The 26,715-nt window shown below is 48.9% G+C and overlaps 12 protein-coding genes across 12 annotated transcripts; 7 read left to right on the plus strand and 5 right to left on the minus strand.

Annotated features, from left to right (window-relative positions):
• Window positions 1–121: 121 nt before the first annotated feature.
• On the minus strand, window positions 122–1,318 carry BDV14DRAFT_207360 (enoyl-CoA hydratase/isomerase family protein; the record flags this gene model as incomplete). The annotated part of the gene is made up of 5 exons (XM_073775120.1): window positions 1,212–1,318; window positions 974–1,124; window positions 822–896; window positions 242–757; window positions 122–168 (listed from the first exon to the last, which is right to left on the minus strand). Exons 1-5 carry the CDS (start codon window positions 1,269–1,271, stop codon window positions 122–124), a joined length of 849 nt encoding a protein of 282 aa, XP_073630435.1. The 5' UTR covers window positions 1,272–1,318.
• A 330-nt stretch (window positions 1,319–1,648) lies between these two features.
• On the minus strand, window positions 1,649–2,609 carry BDV14DRAFT_169343 (uncharacterized protein). The gene has a single exon (XM_073768022.1). The coding sequence runs from the start codon at window positions 2,565–2,567 to the stop codon at window positions 1,842–1,844; it is 726 nt and encodes a 241-aa protein (XP_073630436.1). The 5' UTR covers window positions 2,568–2,609; the 3' UTR covers window positions 1,649–1,841.
• A 1,346-nt stretch (window positions 2,610–3,955) lies between these two features.
• Window positions 3,956–4,534, plus strand: BDV14DRAFT_197844 (gamma-glutamylcyclotransferase family protein; the record flags this gene model as incomplete). The annotated part of the gene is made up of 1 exon (XM_073772778.1): window positions 3,956–4,534. One exon carries the CDS (start codon window positions 3,956–3,958, stop codon window positions 4,532–4,534), a length of 579 nt encoding a protein of 192 aa, XP_073630437.1.
• On the minus strand, window positions 4,457–6,315 carry BDV14DRAFT_207362 (major facilitator superfamily domain-containing protein; the record flags this gene model as incomplete). Its single annotated transcript, XM_073775121.1, has 4 exons — window positions 4,457–5,231; window positions 5,300–5,641; window positions 5,711–6,041; window positions 6,088–6,315. The coding sequence occupies 4 exons, from the start codon at window positions 6,313–6,315 to the stop codon at window positions 4,735–4,737; spliced, it is 1,398 nt and encodes a 465-aa protein (XP_073630438.1). The 3' UTR covers window positions 4,457–4,734.
• A 1,132-nt stretch (window positions 6,316–7,447) lies between these two features.
• On the minus strand, window positions 7,448–9,078 carry BDV14DRAFT_207364 (cytochrome P450; the record flags this gene model as incomplete). The annotated part of the gene is made up of 3 exons (XM_073775122.1): window positions 7,448–7,996; window positions 8,068–8,442; window positions 8,500–9,078. 3 exons carry the CDS (start codon window positions 9,076–9,078, stop codon window positions 7,448–7,450), a joined length of 1,503 nt encoding a protein of 500 aa, XP_073630439.1.
• An 814-nt stretch (window positions 9,079–9,892) lies between these two features.
• Window positions 9,893–11,742, plus strand: BDV14DRAFT_207367 (isocyanide synthase family protein; the record flags this gene model as incomplete). The annotated part of the gene is made up of 3 exons (XM_073775123.1): window positions 9,893–10,649; window positions 10,700–11,511; window positions 11,599–11,742. The coding sequence occupies 3 exons, from the start codon at window positions 9,896–9,898 to the stop codon at window positions 11,737–11,739; spliced, it is 1,707 nt and encodes a 568-aa protein (XP_073630440.1).
• A 678-nt stretch (window positions 11,743–12,420) lies between these two features.
• BDV14DRAFT_188269 (uncharacterized protein) lies at window positions 12,421–14,393 on the plus strand (the record flags this gene model as incomplete). The annotated part of the gene is made up of 4 exons (XM_073771040.1): window positions 12,421–12,505; window positions 12,566–13,251; window positions 13,339–13,719; window positions 13,764–14,393. The coding sequence occupies 4 exons, from the start codon at window positions 12,421–12,423 to the stop codon at window positions 14,391–14,393; spliced, it is 1,782 nt and encodes a 593-aa protein (XP_073630441.1).
• Window positions 14,394–15,215: 822 nt separating this feature from the next.
• Window positions 15,216–16,853, plus strand: BDV14DRAFT_197848 (major facilitator superfamily domain-containing protein; the record flags this gene model as incomplete). The annotated part of the gene is made up of 7 exons (XM_073772779.1): window positions 15,216–15,411; window positions 15,471–15,501; window positions 15,559–15,753; window positions 15,806–15,971; window positions 16,023–16,124; window positions 16,176–16,401; window positions 16,471–16,853. The coding sequence occupies 7 exons, from the start codon at window positions 15,216–15,218 to the stop codon at window positions 16,851–16,853; spliced, it is 1,299 nt and encodes a 432-aa protein (XP_073630442.1).
• Window positions 16,854–17,208: 355 nt separating this feature from the next.
• On the minus strand, window positions 17,209–18,663 carry BDV14DRAFT_169345 (uncharacterized protein). The gene has a single exon (XM_073768023.1). The coding sequence runs from the start codon at window positions 18,016–18,018 to the stop codon at window positions 17,446–17,448; it is 573 nt and encodes a 190-aa protein (XP_073630443.1). The 5' UTR covers window positions 18,019–18,663; the 3' UTR covers window positions 17,209–17,445.
• Window positions 18,664–20,060: 1,397 nt separating this feature from the next.
• BDV14DRAFT_169346 (uncharacterized protein) lies at window positions 20,061–21,370 on the plus strand. The gene has a single exon (XM_073768024.1). It carries the CDS (start codon window positions 20,227–20,229, stop codon window positions 21,208–21,210), a length of 984 nt encoding a protein of 327 aa, XP_073630444.1. The 5' UTR covers window positions 20,061–20,226; the 3' UTR covers window positions 21,211–21,370.
• A 535-nt stretch (window positions 21,371–21,905) lies between these two features.
• On the plus strand, window positions 21,906–22,368 carry BDV14DRAFT_169348 (uncharacterized protein). Its single transcript, XM_073768025.1, has one exon. The coding sequence runs from the start codon at window positions 21,966–21,968 to the stop codon at window positions 22,221–22,223; it is 258 nt and encodes an 85-aa protein (XP_073630445.1). The 5' UTR covers window positions 21,906–21,965; the 3' UTR covers window positions 22,224–22,368.
• Window positions 22,369–23,876: 1,508 nt separating this feature from the next.
• On the plus strand, window positions 23,877–26,680 carry BDV14DRAFT_197850 (P-loop containing nucleoside triphosphate hydrolase protein; the record flags this gene model as incomplete). Its single annotated transcript, XM_073772780.1, has 7 exons — window positions 23,877–23,984; window positions 24,047–24,106; window positions 24,156–24,446; window positions 24,500–24,728; window positions 24,799–24,939; window positions 25,177–25,782; window positions 25,834–26,680. Coding segments are annotated over 7 exons (2,282 nt in total), but the record flags the coding sequence as incomplete, so codon positions are not given.
• Between the last annotated feature and the right edge of the window lie 35 nt (window positions 26,681–26,715).

Genomic DNA, 26,715 nt, shown 5'->3' on the forward strand with positions numbered 1-26,715 from the left:
CCCAGATAGATTCCAAATGCTGCCTAAGCAGCTGCTCAAATACCCAGATTCCATTAGGCTCCATGCCTTTGTTTCCATGTATGGCCTCTACATATCTTCATTTCTTTCCATTCCATTCCATTCAAAGAACCGACTTCTCCTTCCCCTTCCCGCTACGGGCTTCCCTCGCTATAGAAACAGAAACAGTATCAGCCGACCCGTAATCAAAGGCAAAGAAAGTAGAAAGAAAAGGGAAACATACCCCTCCTAAGTTCCTCCGTCTTTCTTTCAAATCGCTTCATCGGAACACCCTTGACAAATCTCTCAGCCAACGAATCCACCGCATCAAAAAGCGCCACAATCCGTCCATCGCGCAAAGACGCATTCATAAGCCGTTTACTCTCAAGCATGCTCCCGGACTCATTAACCTCCAGTTGAGACCTCAAATACCCCCTCACTGATTCCTGAAAATCCGTCCGGGGAAAGATTCTGTTAATTAAACCACAATTCTCAAGTTCCTCAACAGAACACCTCCGCCCAAACATCAAAAACTCATTCGCGCGATGAACACCCATACTCTCAGCAAACGTCCTTACGGCGCCAAATTCGGGGACTAATCCGAGACTGCTAAAGGGCACTTGTAAATAAGATCCGGAAGCGGCGAGGACGATATCTGCCACCCCGGTGAACCATGCTGCGCCGCCGCCTACGGCTGGCCCATTCAATGCGAGGATCAATAATTTGCGGTGGTCGATTAAGAGGCGGAAGAGTTCGGTTTCTGGTGGGGGTTAGAAGATGGGTTTCGTTTGGGGAGGGAGTGAGTGGTTATTGAGGGAAGGTACCGCGCGAGAACTTCCGCATGTAAAATAATTTCTTCTCTGCGTCTGATGATTCTGGTGGTGGGAGGGGGAGACCGTCTATCCCCATTGCCACAAATTAGCATAAACACTTATTAAGAACCGCTCTTTCTCTGGAAATATGGGGATAGGCAAACCGCGAATATCAGCCCCCGCAGAAAAAAACCTCCCCTCGCCCGTGAGAACAGTAAAGACCGTACCCGGGTGCTCATTCAATTCTCGAACGGCGGAGACCATTTCGGCGAGCATGGATTCGTTCCAGGCGTTTAGGATTTGAGGACGGTTGAGCTTTATTTGTATGTTAGTTTTGGCGAGTATGAAGAGAAGAGGGGGAGAAGGGAGAAGGGAGGAGGGTGGGAGGGTAGGGCAAGATACCTTAATGACACCGATTTGGTCCTCGATTGTAAGGACGATGTGCTCGTATTTCGTCGCCATCCTGTACCAGGTTTCTATATGTAATAGTTGTTGCAGTTTGTATTCTGTGTCTGCGATGATGGTAGTTACTTTGATAAATATAACCGCGGTTGTCAGTCGGTCCGGCCCTACCCCGCATGCCAACAGTAGAAATGGTAGTACAAGGAATCCGGGGGTGGAGGTAGTGAATCTCAGTTAGATAGGACTTGGGAACAACTTTCTCTCTCGGTTTTATACATTATCGTTCTACCGATATATATTCTGTTTGCATCCCTGAGATTTAACGTCTGGGTGTTTGTTTATAGGGCTCTCGTATGACTCCCCCACCGGAAGGGATCCCTGGCATTAGACAGTGCTACGACTTCGTGATACACAAAAGAAGGTCAATGATCGGGTTTGGGGTTATAATTTCGAAGGCTGGGGTTTCCAGCAGTATTTATGGGCAATTGTCCAGTACAAAGGACAAGACCACAATTAACATACAGTCAATAACGGATACATTATTATTCCAAGCCATCCAAGTCATTCCAACGCATTAGCTTTCCAACCATCCAATTCGACCCACTGAGCCGTCTATTTATTAACGCAACCCTAACGAAGCATGAGCCCGCCAAATATCAACGCGACACCAAGGACACTGTAAGCCCCCTTTGCCGAAACCATCCCAGCACCATCAATACCATCGCCGCCGCCCTGAGCCAGGTTGCCGCTGGAGAAACTGTCGTCACCAGACCTGAACGTCTGAGTTGGCTCAGCAGTGGTCGAGTCATCATCCTCGTCATCAGCATCAGCAGCACTGGATGCAGTAGGCATGACAATAGTCGGCAGATCCTCAGTCGTCTCATCAGGAGTCGAGGTGGCAGTCTCCTCATCGTCATCGCTCGTGGCAGTTGCCGTCGCACTTTCAGTGAGGTCATCGAAATCGTACGTAGTGGTAGTGTAATCATCGTAATCCGTCAAGTAGTCATCGAAATCAAAGTCGTCCGTTGCCAGCCCGGTATACACGCAGATCCCAGTGCCCAATGAAGAAGAACAGACGGCATCACAGCAGAGCCCGGAGTCGCCGCAGGGTGCCCCATTGCATGTATCTGTGTCGCAGGCTGGTTCGCCGCGGATGGTCGTGCAGGGGGCGCCATTCTCGCAGCAGCCGAAGCCGTCGGGGCAGACCGTGTAGTCGCCTGGTGGGCAGATGGAGTCTTGTCGGCGGAAGAGGGCGGGAATTGGGACAGGAGCTTGGGTTACGCGGGCGCTGCCGGGGTCTGCATTTGCGAGGTGGATGCCACTTAGGGCTAGGAGGGTGGTGAGGAGGAGCTGCATCGTGGACGGCGTTGGGGTTGCTTGGTCAAGGTGCTGTGTGAGGAAGACGAGGACAACCACCTGCAGAAAACCCGGGGAAAGAGCCCTACTTATACGGGCAAGGGTCTTCAGCCCAACACCCGCGCCTTCCTCTTTCCTTCCAAAGGAACCCTTCTCAAAATTTACGCCAAGACCCTGAACCGCCTTGTTGAATCGCAGGATCTCAAAGTCGGTGGGGGAATACGAAGCCAAGCAGCCTCAAGTAGGGTCCCACCAACCATCGCGCGAGCTTATCGCCATCTGCAATCAGTGTTCTTACTTTGGGCAAGATTCGCGAGGGGAAATAGCAGGGTAAGTGCAGGGAAAAGGTCTTGAGAGCCGCACTTTCTGCCTCGCGCGCGCCACAAACTCGTATCGCGGTTTGCTCCGCTGTGCATGTCAAGGGTATTGGTTGGACATCGTCACGGGGCAACAGAAGTGCCCGGAAATTTGCTGCGCCCTGAGAACATGTTTCCCCGGCCAAGTTCAGAGTGAGCAAGGGAAAGTGGTGCTCGAGGGATAGCGTTGCCATGTAGCCGCAAGGAGATCACGATTGCTGTGTGGACTTTTAGGGCGCCAAAAGTGGACGGCGCATGGTGCTAGTGTCCAGGAACAGGGTCCAGGGATCAAGACCATGTAAGATGCAAGATCAGAATCCTTTCTATTTCAAGACCGATCGATCGACCACAGCGCTTAGGTACCTTGCTGCAGATGCACCAATCGAACCCCAGAACATCGACTCTCCATCGCAGCCACCGGCTATTCTCCTTCGCGAGGGCACAACAGAATGCAACAGAGATACTGCTCATTGAGCGGGACGATAGTCGTTCTTTCCCATTTCATCAGTCTCGTCTCCCTCGCGCCCTCATTGTATAAGAACTCACCAAACCAGGAAGGAACGAACGACGTCCAGTAAGGCCTCGGCTCCTTCCTAAATATAGGTACGTAGCAGCGACTTACACACTGTGTTAGGAAATACCTCCATATGTACGGAACTGACCTCGACTGCTACGTTTACAGTAGTGAGCTTCATGTCAGGTTAGATCTCAGTTCTTGGGCATGAAGATCCACCCTCGACAAAATGACAATAAAGTAAAGAACTGTAAAGCCTTGTCAACAGTAGCGAATACTGCATGAATAAATGGAAAGACTGGAGAGTACGTGCAAATGCATCAATCTGGAAGATAATGGGTATTGCCCTGCGATACGGCGGTGCTGCAAAATATATTGCGGACCTCCCAGCCACCCGATTTCAATCCAGATTCAGTCTCGCGACACAACACAACATGTCAACCGCTTAAACAGAGAATCATCGAGGTTCCTTTACTATCACATCAAGAAACAAGAGGCACTAACTAAGGCAGCATATAATGTCCAGCCCACCCAACAACAAAAAGGCCACCATCCCACCACCACCTCCACCTCCCACCCCATCAAACCCAACCTTAACGCTCCCACCCAGCATAAAAAAGCTAAAGACCAAGCCAGATCCATTCTTCCGTCCACAGCAAACTCCAATTTCAAACAGCGGACCGGCACCAACAGGACATTACTTCTTCTACGGCACGCTCGCTGATCCATCTATCTTGCGGGATGTCCTTGGCCTTGAAACCACGCCGATACATCGTCCTGCTAGAGTTAGGGGATATACGTGTAAGATGTGGGGGATGTATCCTGCTATCATTCGGGCACAGGGGACTGAGGCAGAAGAGTGTGATGGGGTGATGGTCGATGGGTATGTATGGCACGTTGAGAAAGTCGGACATGCGGAGATATTGGCAGAGTATGAGACGGGTGCGTATCGGGTTGAGGGATGTGAGATTGAGTATATGGATGGGAAGGAGCCGGGAAGTGAGAAGGAATATACATTTGTGTATGCTGGGAATCCAAGGGATCTGAGTGAGAAGAGATTCGATCTGGAAAGGTGGCTAAAGAGACAAGAGAAGTAGAGAAAACGTCAAAGAACACTATAAAATGTACTCAATTTGTATCAAACCGTGTCAAGAGCATACTTAGAGATGGAGCAATCAAGAAACCACCATCAAAGATACTCTGGTAGAAAATAAACATTATCATCAGATATTACTCTAAATACCCTACCAACTCCGCACCGTTAAACCCAACCAACCATCTAGAGAAATACCTTTACCTACGCACTATCCACCCTTCTATACATCCCCCTCCCCCTAGCAGAATACATAACCCACGCAATCCCAGCTACACAAACCAAATCCAAAAACCCCAACCCCGTAAAGCACCACCCATACCCCATCCCACGCACCAACCCATCCAAAATAGCAGCCGAAATCGCAGCCGCAATATTCCTCAACAACCCACCAAGCGCAACAATCGTCGCAGCCTGCATGGGCGCAACCTCCGTCTGGTAGCTCGTCGTTGTAACGAAGATAATGGCGGTCCCGATACCTGCTAATGCGGAAGCACTTAACCCGGCGACAGGGTGCAGGTTGTGCTCTGTGAACCAGCCGAACATTATCTTGCCAATGAAGGAGATTATAAAGCCGGCTATTTGGATCGGGAGGCGTGTTTCGGGGGGGATTTTACCGGTGGGGTTTTGGCGCTTGAGTTTGGAGCGGTGCCAGTCGGAGAATTTTCCTGTTATTAAGCTTGCGAGGAAGAGGGCGATGCCTATACCGCTCAGTTAGTACATACCTCTCTAATCATATTGTAAATGCGGAAGATGGAAGGTAACATACCAGGCGCCAAATAAGCAAACCCAACCTCGCGCGTCGAAAACCCAAACCGTTCCCCCCAAACATCCGGAAACGAGACATACATAAGGTACAACCCCGCAAACGACAGAGCGCCATTCATGAAGACGATGAACTGCGTCGGCTGAATTAGGAGCTTGATCCAGTTCCGCAGACTCGGTTTCGGTGGCTTAGGGTATTTCGAAGCGTCGACTAGGGCGCGCTGTCGGAATTTCGGGGTAACGAACCAGCCTTTGTTCGCGTAGATTGAGCCGTCGCCGACTAGGCAGCGGAGGGTTTCGGGGAGGCAGAAGAGGATGGCGAGGTAGACGGGGGTGCAAGCGAGGGCTGTGTTGTTTGTTAGTTAGGGCTTGGCGGTGATAGAATGGAACCAGACAGGAGGATAGAAAGACGAACCTAAGAATCCGAACGCCCAGCGCCAAGTTGACTCCGTCGCGAACTGTCCTCCGATCAATGGACCCAGTACAGGACCAAGTTGCGGGCCGAGAAGAAAGATAGCAAGCGCCGATGCACGACGCGAGGGCTCAATGATATCCGTTATTGTACCGGCGCCGATGGACGTTACTACACAGGCCCCGAAAGCCTGGAATATGCGGAGGATGAATAGAGCGCCGATGTTGGCTGGTAGTGAGGCGAGGAGGATATTTGCGACGAGAAAACTGGCTAGGGTGACGATGTAGACTGTTTTGCGGCCGCCGAGGTCTGCTGCTGCTGCGCCGACGAGGGGCTGGGGTTGTTAGTTGGGTGGTTGAGTGGGTTTAGGGACGACTTACCGCAACGGCAAAGACGGCCATATATACTGAGACAGTAGCATTGATGACAGCGCCTGATGTATTGAATATATCTTCATAGAGGATCAACGAGGGTAAATAGACAGCACCGCATAGCGGACCAAAGAAGCCAGCCGTAGTGACGATGCCAAGGAAGAACTGTTTCTTGCGTTCAGGAAAAGCAGAGTATGGCGGCGCGGGGGCCTGCTGAACAGGCTTCGAATCTTCCATAGCGATGAAGAATGTATGACGAGATAAGAAGAAAGTAAATGCTTGGAAAAGACCGTAGAACAGCCGTGGTCAAGCTATTAGTACAACAAATCTTCATGCATCAGCGCCAAGACTGGGACATATATAGACAAGGAGGCTGAGTCTGTCGCCGTAGTGAATGCATATTCACCACAACTGCGGTAATCAGATCAGCCGACTAGCTAGCAGACTAAGGTAGCATCAGAAAACAAGCTTAATGCAACATTCTATTAATACGCATCTTCACTTGGCACAGGAGCCGCAGCCGCAGCCGCAGTGAAGGTCAAAAATAGGGCAGCCGTGTCGTGCCAAGACTTGAAACTGCCCTATGCAGCAGCAGCATCACTGCCACAGTCGCGGTAAGCTTAGCGACAGATCACTGCTAAACCAATAACAAAACATGCATACCCAACAACTGATCTCACGCTTAGATATGTCTTGACCACGTCGCGCGTCGACGGAGGAATCGCCCGAAAACCCAACCTCTACCGTACCGTCTTGGCGGCACGCCCCTACCTCTCAGTCGCTGACTCGCTGGGAAGCTGGCCCGTGTATGCTGTAAGCTGGTGCAAGTCGGAGTCGTGGCCCGCCTGAGGCGATTTTGAGTCTGGACCTTGTTGGCGAGTGCTTTACTGTTGGTAAGCCCTAATGCGGGGTGCCTCACTGACTACTGCGCCTGCCGACGGTAGTCTCTGACTATATGGATCTGGATCTGGTCACGGATTCTTTCCGATCTCCGAGGGCTGGCCATATGTATAGTTGGGGCTATTATGGTATTAGGCTAGTTAGTTCGTTGGTGGTGTACACGTGGTGGGCGTAGAATGTTCTGATGAGATCAGATCAGATTTCCATACTCTGGCCGCAAATTTGTAGTGGCTAGGAAGATGAGGCTGGGAATTGCGCGATTTCAAGCCTCGTATGATTGTGCAACTTCGGCCACTTAGTTATCGAGCATTTACGCGGTTGCTGATGCAGTGCAACAAAGTCAAGCCAGTGTGTAACCCGGTAAAATTAACAAAACACCATCAGAGTCAATATAAACATTTGCCAATTATCAAACATTAAACTCTAAAAACTAAACTCAACCATTAGACCCAACCCCTGTGGATGCGTCCTAGACCTTCCCGACCTCAAAAAACCTCACCCTCAAATTCCGTGCATACAACGGCCCAGCGGGCGTCATCATCCGCGGCCAAGTCGGATCCAACTCCCAGCGTACCTTCCTAACAAGATCCGCAATCGTAACCCTAGCCTCTAACATCGCAAACCTCTGACCAAGACAAGCCCGTCGTCCACCATGAAAACTAATAAACGCGCCCTTGGCATTTGCTCGTCTGAAGAGCGCATTAATTTCATCCATACTATTTCCCCACCGCCCCGGATTAAATTCTTCGGCTGTAGCGCCCCAGAAGGTAATGTCCCGATTTGTGGAATACGCGTTGTACCCCATGTATGTGCCCTCTGGGACGGGGATTTTCCCGCCTAGCAGCGTGGGGGTTGATGTGCGCCGATTTATGAGTTGGCTGATTGGTGGGTAGAGGCGGAGGACTTCGTATATGATGGATGTCAGGGTTGGGAGAGTGGAGAGGGCAGAGTAGGGGATTTCGTTGTTGGAGTCTGTTGGGAGGGAATTGATTTCGGTGCGGAGCTTGGATTGGATTTCCTATACCGTCTTTGTTAGTTCGGACATTATTCCAATTGGGTCGATGAAGATGGGATGGAAGTAAGGCGTACCGGATTCTCAGCGAGTAGGAACAACGCCGAGATCAGCAGCAACTGAGGATTCTCATGCCCCGCCAAAAATGCACTGATCATATTATGCCTTAGTTGTTTATCTGTAAGAAGGCCCGACTCGTGCGACGCCAAAAGCCGACAGCCTAGATTCTTGGGCTGATGCTGATCCTTTTCGTGGCGCTGACAGGAGACGTGGCCCTTTTGGACCGTCTCGACGAGTCTGTCCGTAAACTCAGTTACGAGGTTCCGGGCTTCCTGGCGGGTGGGGAGGTTGAAGTGGTCTAGGAATGGGAAGTTGAGGAAGATAGGGTCGAAGATCTTGGGCTTGATGCGCATTTGGAATGCGTGGAGGGGTGCGTTGGGTTTTTGCATTGTCTGTAATAGTATGGTTAGTTTTGATTTTAAGTGCTGTAGGTATTTGGTGAGATTTACCTCAAAGGTGGTTCCGAGAACAACCTCGGACAGATTAGCCAGCGTATATCGCTGTAAGATCGGGTTGATATTCACAGCCCCAGACGCCCTCTGCGTCTCCATCAACATCTCGACCAGACCCCTTGAATTCTCCCAGATGCGCTTCGGGTCATAGTCCTGCTGCAATCCCGGCTTGAAGATAGAAGTGTAAAGCTTCCAGTTCTCGCCATGGGCACTGATGATATTATCGCCAGTGTACTCGGCGAGAACACTATGAGGAATCTTCTTCTGGTTGCCGCTCTTTGCGTAGACGTCTTCATTCTTGAAGACTTCGGCGATGTAGGACGGTTTGCGGACGAGGATGTTCCAGCGACCGCCGAAGAAGAGCTTCACGGCGCCGTATTCGGTCAAGGGTTTCTCGAGGTATTGGCGGTAGAGGTCGACTTGGTCGTTGTTTTTAATTAGGGGGAGGAGAGTGTAGTAGAAGGGGATTGTGGGGATGTTCTTTGGGAAGTTGGATGGAGGAGTGAAGAGGTATGCCAGCCCCGCGATGACGAGGGTCGCAAAGGCAGCGGTGAGAAGTAGAATCGTCAAAAACATTGTTATTTCGTTGAGAATCCGAAAGGATGAAGGTTGTGTGGGAATGACAAGAGTTGAAGTGGATAATCCAGGAAGAAAAGGCAAAGCACCATTCAAGGTTCGACCACGGCCAGTGTATATTCACCATGAATTAAACTCACCAACGTATACAAAATGTAAATAGAAACACAACGAGGCTCATCAAGCCAAGCCAATCGATGCAGGAGGATGTCTTGGCCTTCTATATATGGCCAGCGCATCTCAGCCTACTCCGCCCCCATCCACCTGCAGCCGCGTCCCACGTCACATCCAATGCCATTTTACCCCGAGTCACTCCCGAGTCTCTGGAGATGCAACCGTCTAAGCCTCATAGCTGGCCTGACAGATCTGATCGGAGCTTTGGAAAATAGATCTAGGTACGTGAATGCCCAAGCACGGCAACTTACCGGATCGCAGCCCTAGCTCGGCCGGTTGCCGTAGCTGGCGGATTCAGGCGCAGTAGCCAATAATAGGATTGTGAATGTTATTTTCGGAATTCATGATGCTTTGTGGGGAGTTGTAATGGTCGGATGTAACTCTGGGGCTGGGTTGCTGGTCCTTTGAGCAGCTTGACAGGTGGGCAGTGTGAACTCTGCGTCTTGTATGGAGTTCAAGTCATCGTTGAGTCCAACCAGCCTTATGACGACAAGATATATATAAGATCCTGGAGTCCCCAGGGTTGTTTCAAATCATTATCATACAAAGCAGCATCTTCCAACGCACTCAATCTCACACATCATACAATTTCTTATCTTCTACTTGTTTACCAGCGTCGCATACTTCTCTCCTACCCCACATAATGTCTATCAACGTCGGAACCTCTATTTACCACCACGTCCTGGGTATCTACCAGCGTGATCGGGCTGGCAGCCTGTCGGTTGCCGAAGGCAGATATGCTGAACAGATCCGTTCTCGCTGGTCAGATGTCTTCAAGGGCCTCTCGACTTCGGAATCTTCAGAGAAAAAGCTATCTTCTGGCAAAGTCATCACAACTACTCAAGTATCAATCCTTTACACACTCGACAAGGCTCAACCCGAGCAATATCACACCCTTCTTATCCACGAGCTTCATGAGCCTGGAACAAACACCGTCCGCGGTCTCCTCACCACGGAACCCTCCGCTGATGTCCAGTCGGACTTCTTCCACTGGGGTACAGCATATCTCCTACTAAACGCTCGTTTCCTGACCACATGTACCTCATCTGAGACGATCAACAAGGATGCACTGAAGCTGTCGGAGCGGATTGCCAACCTATTCGAAGAAACCCTCAAGAACACGAGCCAGGACGACAAGTGGATTACTGGCGGCGGTCGCGAGTTTTTCATCAACAAAGTCTACACCTTCGTCAAGGATGGCAAGCCCATCGAGCTTTGCCTTCCTGCCTTCCCATGCAAGTCGTCAAACCCAAACAAGGTCGCTGGTGTCTCGCCTGATGCTGCCGAGTACCTTGCCCTCGGTCACCTGCACAGCTTCGTCCAGCAAGTCTCCATGATCTACCGTCCTGGTGCAACCCTCTGGATTATTAGTGACGGCCACGTCTTCTCCGATTGCAGTAAGTATCCTTCCCACAATTCCCCGTATGAAACATACTAACGAATACAGTCGGCGTAAACGACATCCTAGTCGACACATACGGCGCAACCCTCGCAAACCAATACAACATCCGCCTCGCCCAAAAGACCTCAAACGGAAAAGACCTCATCAAGTTCACCGGGCTAGAAGACCTCTTCTTCTCCTCCGCCGACGCAACATCATCCTTCTCAGAGTCCATGCTCACCGACGTCGAAATCCCACAGCCCATCGAAACAGTCCGCACAGAAAGCGCCCAGAAATGCCGCCTCCTCCTCGAAAAGGTCGGTGGTATTGACCGCTCGCACCTCCGCAGCCTAATCACATCCAAAGACGCCGATACACTGGCACTATACCAGGGCCAATCGCGCTTCATGCTCGAGGACCTAGCCAATTACCTTGAAGCGCGCAACACCGGGTCCAAGGCCAAAAAGCGCGTTGCAAGCCAGGTAGCAGCTGAAATGATCGCCCGGAACCACGCGTACTCGAACCTCGTGGAACTGTTGTTCCCTCACCACATCCGTCTCTCAATCCACGCCCATAACAACTCGGGCCCGAAATTCGGTATTCGGCTCTTCCCTAGGGGAACGGTCCGACCTGTCCAGGATAACCAGTCGCTTCTTGCAATCACGGAAGCCCCCAAGCCCGTCTATGAGTTCCAGATTCCGACGCCCTGGCATAACTCGCTTATTGAGGTTGAGGGCGCTGATATGGCGCTTCTTACAAGGTCTGGGGCTGCCCGTGAGGCTGTTGCGAGTGGGTTGTTTGGCGGTGGCTGGATTGATGGGCCGCAGGGCGGGTACTTTGCTATTCACCGGGTTAATGTTCGTGATGAGGAGGCGCAGGTTGATGGTCCTTCTTCGTCTGAGGAGACGCTCTCGGGTGAGGAGACGGAGACTGAGACGGTCGTTGATGTTGGTGTTGGTGCGAAGGCTGTTGTTGTTAAGGAGCCGCTTAAGGGGGTTGTTGTTAAGGGAAAGAAGAGGGGCCCCATTCGGGCGTTTGGATCATATATTTGGAAGAGGATTGTTGGTGTTTTGAGGGCCTTCAGGGGGGTTGTTTCTAAGGCTTAGTTGGGTGCATTCTTGCGATGTTTTCTTTGTCTCTTTTCTTTTGTCTTTTGTGTCTTTCTGTTGCATTGCATTGCGATTTGGAGTTTTGTCATGGGTTTATTTACTTTAATACGGTTAGTTTAGACAATTTTATGATGCATCCTTCATGGTTATACCTTATTACACTCCTGGAATTTTTATTTGATATAAGATTTGGGCTGTAGCCCATTTCTAGACTGCTTCATAATATATATTCTTCTATAGGTAGAGAGATTTAGTTGCTTTATTCTGCATTTCTCTCACGGCTGTGTAGATGAGCTCGCCACATCAAGAATATCAACCGCCAAAGTGCCCATGTAAAAGTATAAAAAACCAGCCAGTCCAGAAACCACAAGGAAATTGATACGAATCTGTGAGATTACGTGATCACTAGCGGCGTGGCCGCGAGTTACTCCAACTCCCTGAGGATTCGACCCCTCCATGTAGAAGAGAGATATATCGTCAAGAAGAGTCTATCGAAGCAATAGAATTGAGCCCTATCGTTAAAGGCATCCGCTCCTTAGTAGGCTACGTGCGTGTAGTCGATACAGACGTCATTCTGCCCTCCTGATATTTGATGGGAAACCTTGGTCTGATTCTCTATAGTGGGAATGAGAAGACAACTTCAATTTCCTTCGCGGCTTATTGTCTTCGTCTTCGACCATGGCACTGGAGGACGAGCTACACATCAAGAGCACCACATGCCTGCTATGCAGACAACCTCCTGATACTGCAGCAAAAATACTAGGTAGGCCTCTGGTCCTGCTAATCTCTCGTGGGTGAGGGAGTAGTCTGACGTAGCCGCTAGACTTGGATCTCAACGTACTGTCAGGTCCACAGTGCACGGTACACGGATGTTCAAGGTGCTACATCTCGCCACTTCGCCCAGTTTGGCTTCACGAGGCGTGCCTTGATATCCTAAATGGCAGCTTCAAACACCGAGTCACCCAAGATGAGCTCAGGAGATTCCATGATGCCACAAAACCCATGCATGAGGACAAGTGTGTAGTGCGTACAGAGCGGGAGCCTTGTCGCGAGGGCCTTTTTAGCGAGTGCTCCCGGAACATAGTCGATGGCATCTTTAGGCAGGACCTACTCAGAGAACTACCTCTTGAAATATTAGATTTTATCCTCGACTACGCAGCACCTTGCTGGTACTTGATTGTGCTTGGTGAGACGCGGCGCCTTATAAAACAGCTGAAGAGTGCGGAGGAAACCCAGTGTTTGCAGATTAATTTTGAGAAAGAAATCTGGATATCGAGGACATACTATTGCGGTGTACCGTACGTTTCGCGGATTAGCGGGACGCCACTGGGATCAACAGCGACCATCGAGGTACACTATATGAAACTTCTAGCCAACGTTAACCAAATTGTTTTGTCAATGGACTCCACTGCTATACGTGGGATTCAGCCCTTGGACGGTGACTCCCGTCCCACTTCAGATGGTTCGCCATGGTACAAAATCCTCAATCTCGGGATTCCTAACAACGGTGTTACTACAAATATTATTTCCGACGTATGGACATCCCAATCCTAATGAATACATATAATAGACAGACACAGCTTATCATTCATGCAGGGTTTGTTTGTACGAGACATCGAGCTTCGTTCAAGCAGCGCATCAATAGAAAATACAATGTGGAGCTCCCCTTTCCAGCCGAAATTCCAAACATGGAATTTCTTCGGCCACAAAAAGATGCACCGCTTGCAATATTTGCCATTAGACTGCGAGACTCGAGGTCTTATGGTATGCTGCGTTGGCACCAAAATGATTGGGATACAGGGATATGCGGACACCCCAAGAAAAGTCGACAAGTTTGTTGAATGGACCAACCAACGTCTAAAGGAGCCTGGTAGAGAATTGTGGATTTTCTTTCCATTAAATGCGCATGAACAAGTTCTAGGTGCTTGGATCCGGCACCGCAAAGGGCGTGCACCGGGTCCCTTTTTCGCGTTGATTGTGAGTGCTTCGCTTGACCTTGAATGCATACACTGACTGGCCAGTTACATACGTGTCTTGGTCGAACTGTTACTTTTGGGGCTCAGTACCCAAGTTACGTCGTCGACGGATTAGAATATCATCCATTGCTATTGACGGGCGAAGCTCCTATCACGGGGCTATTCCATGACGGGTTAGATACACGGATCCGGTCCAACAATATTACAGAGATTGGCATTACATGCGCTGGAGGACGTGAATCGGGGGACAGTGGCCCACCGCCGCTGCCTGCAAATGTGCATTCTGAGCCCCCTGGAGTCTCGCCAGGCTCCCCGAACTCGACTTGGTTTCTTTCTAGAGCACCGCTCAAGAGTGTTTCGAAGATGCAATTGTGCAGAGACATTAGGAAGCCGTATCGTCCTGTCATGGGGGTTCTGGTCTTTTATGAGGATCAGCATGTTGAGTCGTTGGGGCAGATGCGCTGGGACTTTGATGTGAATGAATACGTATCTGCGCCTTTTTACATTAGGAAGAGAAATGTCAACGGCTGGGATTGTGTTTTGGATATAAGGAGTAGCAAGTCCAACATCAATTTAATGGAGGATTCGGATACATGGGAAAGACTACCATTGGATGGTACTATTGTTTGGTGGTTCAGTCGACTGGGTGATAAAATAATCACATATAAGGACTAGGTTATAGTATCTAGGAGTTAAGCTCGGGACAGCCCGTGACTCAGAGCAGTATTGATTATCTGCGTGCACATGCAAACGAGGCGAGAAGTGCGGCTTTGGCGCCGCATTTTGCTATAGCTGGAGATGGAAAGGGGGAGGATATATACGACATGGAGGGGCTGTCCTTAGTCGCTTGCTGAGAACATCTAGACGACCACCACGAGTTGCCATTCGTATATGTCTTTAGGACTGTTGGAACAAGGGGACGGGTATGGGCTTTGAGGAGGGGAGTGGAGGCCTTAGAGCCTCTATTTGGGGTTGGGCCGGACAGGGCAGAGGACTCCGATGGATATGTTGAGCTTAACTCGCTCTGAGGCTGAGAAGTTTGATGCCGCTGTTGAGAGGATAAAATTAAGAAGAGACCCGTTGCATAGATAAATATTGGGGTGGCTCAGGGGCATAAGCAGTCCGTCCATTATGGCACAATTGCAAAATGGTTGTTTCGCTTTCGACATATTTCAGTAGTACCAAGTTGTAGAAACGAAAATAGCTGAAGGCTTACAATGAAGTCAGTTCGGAGATTAAGGATCATCTGCATTCGTGCTGTATGCCTGTTGCCTGGCACTCAGCGGTGTACGTGGGGGTACCCAGAAAGCTTGGAGATGCGTTGGTGCACACTCACGCCATGGTTATTTCTTGGCTTTTTATTGGTGGTGCAGGATGCATACCCTGGTTATGAAAAAAAAAAGTAACTAAGCTGTATCCCACGCTATATCGGACACAGATAAAGGCGGGGAAAAGTCTGCCCTATTTGCTGTTCTTCCGGAAACAGAAGTCGACCAAATGGCAGCCGCGAGAAACGGCATTATGGATAAGAACACCGCATTGACTGTGTCTCACAAGGGAAGAAACGATGACAACCAGGCATCTATCAACGCCGAGCACCCGTACAGCGATATGGCCGGGACGGCGAGTGGTGTGCTCAACGTCGTCATTGCAAGTCTGGCGCTCTTCAGCGACGGATACAACGTACAGATTAGTATGCACCGATCGCCATCTGGCAAATACATTGATTCTGCTAATACGTCGACACTGCAGTTGGATATATGGAGCCCCTCTTCTCAGTTCTGTATGTCCTACGCTGCTATTTCCGGAGAGGCATAGGGGCGCGTGCTAACTCGACCAGATACGGGAAGACCATGTCCTCGTCAATCAAGGCGCGACTATCAAACTCATTCCTCATCGGCCAGATATTTGGAATGCTGTTCTTCGGCGTCTTGATTGACCGAATGGGCCGCAGAACAGGTGTTATCGCAGCCACGTCCTTTTTGGTCTTGGGAGTGGCACTGGCTGCTGCCGCGCACGGAACATCAGAGTTAGGGTACTCCTAACATACCATCTATCTCCCTGACTATACTGACCATATAGCGCAGCATGTTCCGGATGATGATCGTCTCCCGAGGAATAGCAGGTTTTGGAGCTGGCGGAGAATACCCCGTCTGTGCAACGAGTGCAACAGAGGCAGCAGACGAAACGGTGAAGTTGCGCAAGAGACGAGGATTACTTGTTACTCTTACGACGGACTTTGCAATTGCCATCGTACCTACCTCTTTCTATCTCTGGATGAATGGGATTCTTAGATATGCATAGGGTTTTGTGTCGGCCGGTATTACCGCGTTAATCGTCCTCGCCTGCTTCAGCCAGCAGACCCGCAAAGGGGTATGGAGGGTCTGCTTCGGAATTGGATTTGTGGTATGTTAGACCCAAACGTACTTTAACTAGGGGGTACTGACTAGGCAACAGCTCCCCATTGTCATCTGCTTCTTCCGCATCCGCATGATCAATTCCACGCAGTACCGCAAGCACGCCCTCAAAAGGAAATACTCATACCGGCTTGTCCTGCGGAGATATTGGAAGCCGATGCTCGGCACGTCCCTGGCCTGGTTTCTCTACGATTTCGTCGTATACCCTTTCGGTCTCTTTTCGTCCACAATTATGCAACAGCACCGTCCAGAATGTCGATTACGGGGTACGTCAGGTCCCGCACTTTCCTACCCATACCAAGTTTTTAGAACTAAATCTAATTCTCCCCAGACAGTAATAAACTGCTTCTACATCCCCGGCTGCCTCCTAGATGGCCTGCTCATGGACCGCATAGGCCGCAAACAAACAATGACACTCGGCTTCCTCACCTGGTCTCTATGGGGCTTCATCCTCGGCGGCGCCCTCCACCCAATCCAAACAATCTTCCCGCTCTTCATAGTAATGTACGGTGTATTCAACGCACTAGGCGAAATGGGACCTGGCGTGTCGACATTCCTCTGCGCATCCGAGTCCTTCCCTACGCCGGTACGCGGCCATTTCCTGGGTCCTGCGGCGGCCGTGGGGAAGGCGGGGGCTAGTATTGGGACTGAGGTGTTTAAACCTATTTTAGACTCCTTTGGCGATGTAAGGAAGGGGCAGCAGGGTGTTTTTTTTTGATTGCATCTGGTGTTACGCTTGTGGGTGGGGGTGTTGCTTGGTGGCTTATTCCGGATATGGAGAGGGAGTTGGAGAGTGGCGAGATATCATGTGTCATTTGACATGTCCTTTCATGGCTTATTTTTTTTTCCTTTCTCGTTTACACGGGGCCACTCCCGTGCCCTCCGGATGCCCCTTGGATGCTCACAAGATTTCGAAAATTCCTCCATATTTATTACTGTCTCGAACGGCCCCAATCGCTTTATATGCTTGCACGACTGGTACGCTGATGCCTACGAAAGTGGCGATTGCTCAGGTGTTTACCTCTACTTACTAAATTCCTACAAGGTAGTACTCCAAAATCTGATTATGAAAGGTATGATTAGGGCGCCACACGCAATACATCCTTAGCAACCGGTCTATATGGAATGAAGAGGTACAATATCCAAGCCCTTCGCCAGTGTCAAATTACACGACTATCCACTATGTAAGGCTGTTTGCAACATGTCTAATCTGGAATCACTTAATTCATAACCCCGTAGGGACAACACATCATACATTCCATGGATGAGGTTCCCATTCACCTAGCAGGTATAGCCCTTGCTTTGACCCTTCACTCCCCCTTCCTGTCTGGTCCACCCGCCTCGAAACAACCCTCTCTTGTCTTGGTCGAACTGGTCCCCTGCACGAGAACCCTCCAGGACCGCCGATACATCCAAACAACAAACCAGCACCACCCACTCCCCATCGCCACAGTAACAGTAAGGTAATAACAAAGCTGGAGCACCTCCATCGCCGTACTCGGCACTAACTCCCCCGTCCAAAGAATAATCACAATTGAGGCGATAGTATCCAACATCCAAAGAACATGCAGTCCAACCAGGATGCCAGGTATAAGAAAGAGTGCTATAGCAATTTTCTTGCAAAAGGAATTCGAAACGATTGAGCGAAGGCAGTTGGTTAATGGCACCATTTGCGGGAGCGAGATTGTAACCCCGAGGAGGATAGCGCTGGTCATCCAGATTGTTATTGCTGGGTCGGAGAAATTGGTTATTATTTTTTGAGTGTGGGATGAGGGGGTTTGGGGGGTGAGGTAGTATGTCTCGAAGTAGGTGTGGATGTCGGAGGCGAGTTTGGACCAGAGGGGGAGTTGCGTGGGATCGTCGGAGGGAGTTTGTATGGACATTGTGGTGGGAGGATTGTGGTTTGACGTCGACAGCTGTGGCTGATTCTGTGGAAGAGGAAAGTTGAACTGGAAGACAGGTTTTGGGAGGTGAGGCTCTTATAAGTGGTACCTAGATGCGTGGGTCTCGGGCGGATACCGGGCGGGACGAGGCGTGCTAGCCTGCGCGATTAAGTATCCAACCGGCAAGGAGTATTCAACATTGACAGCCAGATTGCTCGGTCTTTGCCCTGGAAGGTTTGAGTAGGTACTAAGCACGCGTCCAGCTAGGACAGGGCGTAAGCCACCTGTCAACATCCGCACTGCGTCACGCGTAGCGCTTGCCCAGGGGTCTGACGTCGCACGGGCGTACGCGAAAAAGCGGTTGAAGGATTTTTCGTTGATGGATGTACAGGTGGGTGAGGACATAGTAATCTCTAGAGTCGCGCTCATGGTGTTTTATGTGGTTGATATGGATGTGGCAGTTGAAGGCTGGGTTGGGTGTAGACTTGGATTTGGATAGTGGGAAAGAGAGATCTACCGGGAGAGGCTCTTATATTTGTGGTCACTGTGAATCAAGCTTCGGGCGCAAGCTTGTGCGTTTCGTCCTCCACCCTGAGTCAGCCAGTGTGCGTAGGTAGGTTAGCTACGCGACGTAGCTTACCTACGAGCCTACGTCGGTACGACCACCTACGCCGGAGATGGAAGGATATATAATGATACGAACCTATGAGATCATGTGATCACTAGCGGCGTGGCCGCTAGCTACTCCAACCCCCTGAGGATTCGACCCCTCAATAGAGACAGAGATACATTGTCAAGAAGAGTCTATCGAAGCAATAGAATTGAGTCTATCGTTAAAAGGCATCCGCTCCTTAGTACGCTACGTGCGTGTAGTCGATACAGACGTCATCCTGCTCTCCTTCCCCTGGGCCTGTATTATTCATTACATATAAGAACGCTCATTTCCATCTGTATTCAGTCTCTTCTATCTTCGTGATCAATCCACTATTGTTATTCAGGAGCTACTTTTGGAAGCAAGTAACTCGCCATCATACTTCTGCACAAGCCTCAGTATACGTACCGAGGGTTGGCCTTGTCTTGGGAGATAAGTTCAGCACACCGTACTTGGCCTATCATGCCTTATCTTCAGTCTACAGTAACATAGTCAGATCGCCAGAACGAACCAAAATTACTATTGCATCTTCTACTTTGCTCTTCTTCTTCTTGATATCACAATACCTGTCACGGTGCCAGCTTAGAGCATCATTCCGGGCATCGTGCCCGGAATGAGTAACATTTCGCGAGATTCTGCCTATTTGGCTGACTAATACTTTCTCATGATGTCACGTGGATTTCAATACCTGGGTACTTGAAATCTGCTAACACCAGACCTTCATTCCGGGCACGGTGCTCGGAATGAGGATCGCGAGATTCTGCCTGTTCTGACCGCCTGGCTGACCGATACTTTCTCGACTCCAACGTCGATCCTATTCCTGATCTCTGAGCAACGTCTTGTTATACTAAGCGCCTGTCTAATAGCCTGATCCTGCATTCTGCCCGTGTATCTACTTTGTTATTCTGTTCTGAATACACTCCTGAGCCCGCACCTTGACAACATCCAGCAACTTACTCGACCTACAAATCACGTCAGGAGGATGGTGGTGAGACTGGAGAAATTTACCTTAGGCTGTTTCAGATACTGCCCTTTTTTACTCCTATTCCCAGAGAGACCTTATTCAAGATGTCTGATTGGCAACTTTTTGCTACAAGTTATTAGGTTGGAGCGTTCTAGAGAGTAAACTGTTGCGCCAGGAGCAAAAGACTACAATTTTAGGACGTTGGTCCTAGAGTCACTCTCACTTATATAAAAGGTCTGCTGTACAGTGCTGTAACACAGATGACAATGCATACATTACTGGAAGGATCAGCAACTATAATGACGTTATAAGGATTCAGAGTTAGCCCCATGGCTAACACAAGTTCAGTTAAATATACATATGACTTCATATTTACTTGTATTTTCTTGCGCGGAAATGTCAAAGAGAACGCCAGTAGGTGGTCGTCTGCTCCCAGCTGAGCCATTGTACGACCACCACGTGGCTGAGTCTGCTGAGGTCACATGTGTAGGTATGCAGCTTACGCAGTTATAAAGCAACGCTGTACCTTCCTCCAGACGCAGTACCAACGTTATTCCCAGACACCTACGCTTCATTTAGCTTCACAGCTTCGATGGAATCTCCAGGGACCATGCCCTCACAATGTCCCTTTCAAAAGGGCAATCAGCTAAATTGTGACCTTGACACTAGTGATGATTATTTGCCAGGCTTCCCTCGGATTAAGCTCAGCGAGCAAGAATGCTTGTATAACTTTATATATCAGGAGCTTTGGGCAGATGACCTTGAGAAGATCGCAAATAGGCTCTGGTGGATGTCAAAACAAGATGGCGGTAATATATCTCCACTACATCGACAGGCAGTAAAAGACCGGAGGATCATCATAACTGAAGACCCTAAACTTCATCTTGTCTGGCTCGACAATCGAATCTTCCTCAAGCCCCTCCCCCTTTACTTGACATCCCACGCATTCTGGCATGAGTACATGATTGGCGGATCCAAACACAGTGGCATCACCCAACTCAGAAAGGCCGCGCTTGGATACCTACGAACATACTCCTATCTTATTGAACATGAATCAGACCTTCGCATTGCACAGGACCCAGCTCTCTGCCTAGTTCCAGGGAATGTGACTTGGTCTCAGTTCTGCCACTTCTCGGCAAATTTGAGAGACATCCCTGATAACGAGGTTTCGGGGCGGTATCACTACGGAGAGATCAGGCTTACCCGGTTGAACTACTACGCACCAGTTCTCCTGGGTAGGACATGTTATCATCGCGTGGATCACCAGTATCGGGCGTACTTTGCTCGAATCCAAGGGCCTCTCCTGTCTGCATTTGCTTTCTTTGCGATCTTGCTCAATTGCATGCAAGTCTACCTGGCTGCGGCAACTTCTGATGAGAAGTATATGGTTATAGGCTTGGTTCGTGGCTGCTACTGGGCCAGTGTTTTGATCGGAGCGACAACATGTCTCTTGATGCTTTTGCTGGTATCTGTTTTTGGATTCAAAGTGATTAGGGAATGGAGATTCGCAACATGCCAGCGGCTTAAATTGAGAAAGGAGCAAAAGAGGCAGATCTTAGAAGAGCAGTGTTTGTAGCCAACTCTACTGTTTGTTGTTCCGAACTCCTTATATCCTTTGATTGTGCTTTAAAAAGCAAACCATAGAGGTAATAGGACTCTATGATCTTTAAGTACAAGAGCAAGAGAACCGAAGCGCAAGTGTAACAGGCTGTGAGCTACGGGGCTGTCGAATCAGGGTCATGTGATCAATATAAAAAATCGAATGAATCGATTGAAGGTCTTCTCCTTCTAGCTACAGTCTTTATAGAGATTTATACCTACTTGAGAGCTTCATCCCTGCTTTCGTTGCCAGGGATGTTGAATGTAGGGGCAGATCGAGCGAGGTGCTGAACCCAGAATATCGATTCTCCACCTCTCTGGTTGTCACAGGCCAATGCCCGAAACTGGTCACGTGGATCAAGTGGATCACGAGACCTTGGCACGTGACGCGGAGAACTCCACTGCTTCTAGCTTATTATTCACAGTTCGTTGCATAGCTGGATTGAATATGAGTTTTGCTTCGGCAAGACCTAGCCTGAGCCTAGAGCCAAACTTGGATCAGTTTAACTTGGATCAGTTTTATCAATTACCTATCAGTATAGAATTAATAGCAAAACACTGGAAAATGGACCATGATGACCCCGCACTTCTGTCAGCCTCACCAGCCTTGTCAGCCTCGTCAGAGTCTTTTAAACCACGTCAATCTGCCCAGGGCTTCTAATCTTGTCAGCCCATTACTTTATATGACCGCTCCATTTACTCTCTCCTAATTCTTCTTGAAGAACAAGAACCATGGCCGGCCGACAGAAATCCCACGTTTTCCGAGTGACAGGTCTGTTCACAGGCCAATCTGACAAAGACCTCGAGGCGTCTTTACTGGAAACACTGAACAACAGTCTCACCCCAAAAGAGCAATCCCAGACCCAGGTTGATATTATAGTACTACCTTCATGCTACAAACCCGACACTAGGCCTCGTAGGGAGTCGCGATTCTCCAGGTTCGATTCGACTCGGAACCGCCAAGAATCAGGTTCAGGTTCCAAGGTTTGACGTCGCGATCCGACTCCAGGATTTTTCGAGTCGAACCTGAGAGGTTTGATTTAAACCTCAGGTTCCACAAACAATGCAAACATAGGGATTCCCGTGACTTGCATAAAATATGCAGGTTTTGACTGTATTTTTAAGTATTTCCCGCGTATGGATTGGTTTTAGCAATTAGATAAGAGCTGTTATAAGACAAATATAATAGACATGACATGTCTCTGTGATAACACTTATAGTAACGAAGTCAATTGCATTGATCCGCGGGCCAGGATTGGCCCGCTGGCGACAAAGTCGCAGGCCAGAGGCCTCGACTGTCGCCTGCCTATCCCTTTGGTAAGACGGGCTATCTACTGCTATTTATCTACCGTAGCGAGGGAGAGGATCTGCACTCTCGCCGAGGTCGGTGACCTTGGTCAACATCCTTGCCAACCTCGAGGTAATCAGCCAGTGTCCTCGCACTCCTCGAGTTGATTAACTGACAACCTCGCCTGCCGCGAGTTGCAGTTATCCCAACCTCGACGACGGCGAACCATGGCTGATATCACATCTCTATTAGTAACAAATAAAGAAATATAAGGAGTTAACTAGTACTAGAATTAATATAAATGCTACAGGGCCAGCCTGAGCCCCATTGCATGCCCTGGTGCATGGTGTGAAGCTGCTGATTCTGCCAGCCCTAACTACCTGGCTAACCGAGACTTCAAGAACTCCAATCCTGATCTGATTTTAGAACTCCAAGTTCCTGAGCCTGCAGCTTGACAAAAAGGCTAGTAATACTTCTAGTAGTAAAGACTTGACTGGCTAGTTCAATTTAGCAAATACTGCCAGTATTTATAATCAAGAGTAAGCAAGATCGTGTAGTCCACTATTATAGAATATATATATTTCTTACTTCATACGCCATACCAACCACGACTTCCACTAAGATTAACTATTCAGAGCCGCCAGGCTCTTGAAATTAGCTGGATAAAGAATGGTAAGAGTAACTTATTCTGTATACAAGAATATTTCAATTAATTTCAAACAGTTAATAGCTATGTAATAACTACTATAGCTGTCGTGACCAGAACAGACGTAAATAACTGTAAAAAATTTTGATGAATCATCATTTTATACATCTAGGAAAGGAAAGATCTTCGCAAAATTATGCAATTCAGGGTCTATCAGGTGCGAACCTGATAGACCCTGATGGAACCGCGATCCGATTCAGGTTTTGACTCTTGGAACCTGGGAACCTCAGGTTCAGGTTCGAGGTTCCATCCTTTGGAACCTGAATCGGACCATTACGAGGCCTACCCGACACGGAGAGAGTGGGGTTAGTGCGTTTCCATGGTGGGGCGCCTCGATTTCTTGCTGCGTTAACTGCGGACCCCTTGGGGGACTGGCAGGTGGAGATGGGAGATACTGACATCAGCTTTGACTCCCATTTCTTTGGCTTTACCCAACTTTACGCCCCACTAGAAGAGAAACCTGTGGTTGCAGAGTAATAACCTGACCTTGTATTAATGTCCTTATGTTAATGCTAACTGGCTGCGTTATAGTATTATTGCAATCGCGGGCTTAGATGGACATGCATACGGGTCATGGCAAGGGAGAGGGAACCTTGGTCGGATGTGGCTGCGCGACTTTCTATTAAAGGACCTGCCGCAGTGTCGCACGATGATTTATGGCTACAACTCGAAGCTGACGAGTCACGGAATCGATACCATTCTTGATTATGGACGGGAGCTGATGGAGGAGATAAAACAAGTTCGAAATACCAAAGAGGTGCTGTCATAAATATACCTGCAAGGCATTTGGGAAAGTTTAAGCTAACAGGTTGAAACCAGCTCCAGCAGAGGCCTATTTTCTTTATCGCGCATAGCTTTGGGGGGATTATTCTCGCTCATGTAAGTACTTTAAGACTTATGGGAGAGAAATGCTAACGCGATATTACAGTGCCTTGTGAGGGCAATACAGACCATGGATAATGATCACCCAGCGATTACCTCTCTCCATCCAGCCACCTACGGCATAATTCTCTTTGCCATACCACATAAAGGCCTGGTTATAGATGATATCCAACAGATGCTTGCAACAAGCGGAAATCATTCGCGACAGCATTTGCTTGAGCAGATATCGCACAGATCTGATATACTGGCTCACCAGCTGGCAGATTTCAAGAACTTGATTCGGGATCGAAAGGTGACTAGTTTCTACGAGACAGGGCAGACCAGGCAATTGGTGTTTGTATGACTATGTTCTGATCATAAGAGAGTTCATGTGTTGACACTTGACAATAGGACTCGGAGAGCCAACGATGGAGAAGAACCGGAGAGTTTATAACCACGGTCGACGCTGATTCGGCCCTACTCCAGCTTCCTGACCATGTGGAAGACAAGGTACCTTTACATGCAGATCACTCGATAATTGTCAAGTACAACACGCGCAATGAAGCCGGGTATCGGGCAGTACTGGACAAACTGCAACAATTTGCAAAAGACGCACCGCAGGTAGTTGCAGCTCGCTTTGGTATGTGCTATATATCACCATTAAAGCAGGTTTTTGTCTTATGTCGAAAGCTAATAAAAATCATGTCCAGCTCAACCCGCACGAGCGCAATCAGGCATGACTTTCACAAGCCATGGAGGGCCTCAACATAACTACGTGCATAGAGGTCACGGGGCGTATCATGTCAACAGCGGCAGTGGGAAGCAATACAATGCTAAACATCAAAGCTTTGGTAAGGATGAGTAACAAAGATTTCACGTTTCTCTTTTGGTTTTTGAAAATATAGGAAGTTTTCTCTAGGTGTATTGTTGCAGCGTCATGGGGTACTTCAGCTATATATACACTCAATGGAGAAGTCGCGAATAAATCTATATAACCTCTAGCTTCACTGCGCTTCTGAATAGCAGTGAATGCCTGTGCAAATACCCGTCCTAAAGTGTTACTGGATCCTGCTGACTGATTTTGATAGTTATGGAGGTAGAAGCAGATTTCAGCTTTCGCGAACCAGCTGGCCTTTGTCTCAGCCAGGCGCCTTATATTCCTTCAGAGCTCTTTGTGGGTCGCAGTAAAGAGCTCAATCAGATATCAGAGATGTTACAGCCACTAGACATTCAGGAGCAACAGCGCCTTGTCCTGGGTGGCGTGGGGGGCATTGGCAAGACCCAACTGGCTATTGCTTATGCAAAGTCTTGCCATCAGACATATAACTCAGTCTTTTGGCTTAACGCGGAATCCGAGGCTACACTCCAAGATAGCTTTTTGTTAATTGCAAAGCAGATCTTCAGGCTACAACAGCCTGATAAGCTCCAAGCAGAGGACGCTGTGATCCACACTTGCCAGTGGTTGTCTAATACACAGAATAGGCGATGGCTCTTGATATTTGATAACTACGATGACCCGAACATATTTAAGATCGAACAATACTGTCCCTTTGCTTCTCATGGGGTTGTACTAATCACTACCCGACAGCCAAATCTTGTTGCTGGAAAGAAGATCCTGATACGCCCTATACAAGATATAAAGGACAGTCTGATAATATTACAGAGCCGATCTAAGCGTGAGAGTACCAGGACTGGTATGGTCTGCTACTTATTCTACTAATTTCCTTTACTAATTATTACGCCAGATCCTCATGCAAAACGCCTGGCAGAACGACTTGCAGGTCTTCCACTAGCATTAGCCACTGCCGGGGCATTTCTTCAGCACAGTACCATTACTTTTCAGCGCTACCTCCAAGAGTATGAGAAACGTTGGAACATCAATCCACGTCAGTCAACCCAGCTTGAGGAGTATCAGAACCGGACGCTCTTTACAACCTGGGACCTGTCATATAGCCGTATTCAAAAGATTGATCCAGACGCGGCAGAACTGCTAAAATTGCTTGCCTACTTTAGCAATCAGAGCTTGTGGCATGGACTTTTCTCTGCTGGACTTACTAGTACCTCCCCTCAATGGCTGCATAATGTGGCTGATGACGACATTTCCTTTGACAGCGTGATGAAAACTCTGATGGATCACTGTTTCTTAGAAGTCCAGATATTAACAAGTTCATGGAGCATGCATGGGTGCGTGCATGACTGGACATTGGCCATGCTTAACAAGAATATCAATCCAGAACAGTTTCGGTATGCCCTTGACTGTGTTGCTGCATCTATTCCAAGCAATAGCACAGAGTCTCTTGCACATCCCTCCTTTTCCCGCTTGACAGCTCATGGAACACGGCTAGTGCATCAACGCTTCCTGGAGAGCATCACGCTAATTCAAACATTCCATGATCGATATGAGGATATGTTGGATATTGCAAGTCTACTACATGAGCAAGTCCAGTTAGTCGCTGCAGAGGAGATGTATCAGCGAGCCCTAGCAGGCAAGGAGAAGGCACTGGGTCCTGACCACATATCCACCCTTGACACAGTTAATAACCTTGGGATTCTCTACTCCAATCAGGGCAAGCTGCAAGAGGCAGAGGAGATGTACCAGCAAGCCCTGGCAGGCTACAAGAAGGCAC

The sequence above is a fragment of the Aspergillus stella-maris genome, assembly GCF_047715825.1.
Source record: "Aspergillus stella-maris strain CBS 113639 unplaced genomic scaffold BDV14scaffold_13, whole genome shotgun sequence".
NCBI classification, from domain to species: domain Eukaryota; kingdom Fungi; phylum Ascomycota; class Eurotiomycetes; order Eurotiales; family Aspergillaceae; genus Aspergillus; species Aspergillus stella-maris.

What these genes read in the sequence shown, in the direction of transcription:
- BDV14DRAFT_169343 (XM_073768022.1), bottom strand. Translation starts at nt 2,567, where the DNA reads ATGCAGCTCCTCCTCACCACCCTCCTAGCCCTAAGTGGCATCCACCTC.
- BDV14DRAFT_169346 (XM_073768024.1), top strand. Translation starts at nt 20,227, where the DNA reads ATGGAATCTCCAGGGACCATGCCCTCACAATGTCCCTTTCAAAAGGGC.
- BDV14DRAFT_169345 (XM_073768023.1), bottom strand. Translation starts at nt 18,018, where the DNA reads ATGTCCATACAAACTCCCTCCGACGATCCCACGCAACTCCCCCTCTGG.
- BDV14DRAFT_169348 (XM_073768025.1), top strand. Translation starts at nt 21,966, where the DNA reads ATGGCCGGCCGACAGAAATCCCACGTTTTCCGAGTGACAGGTCTGTTC.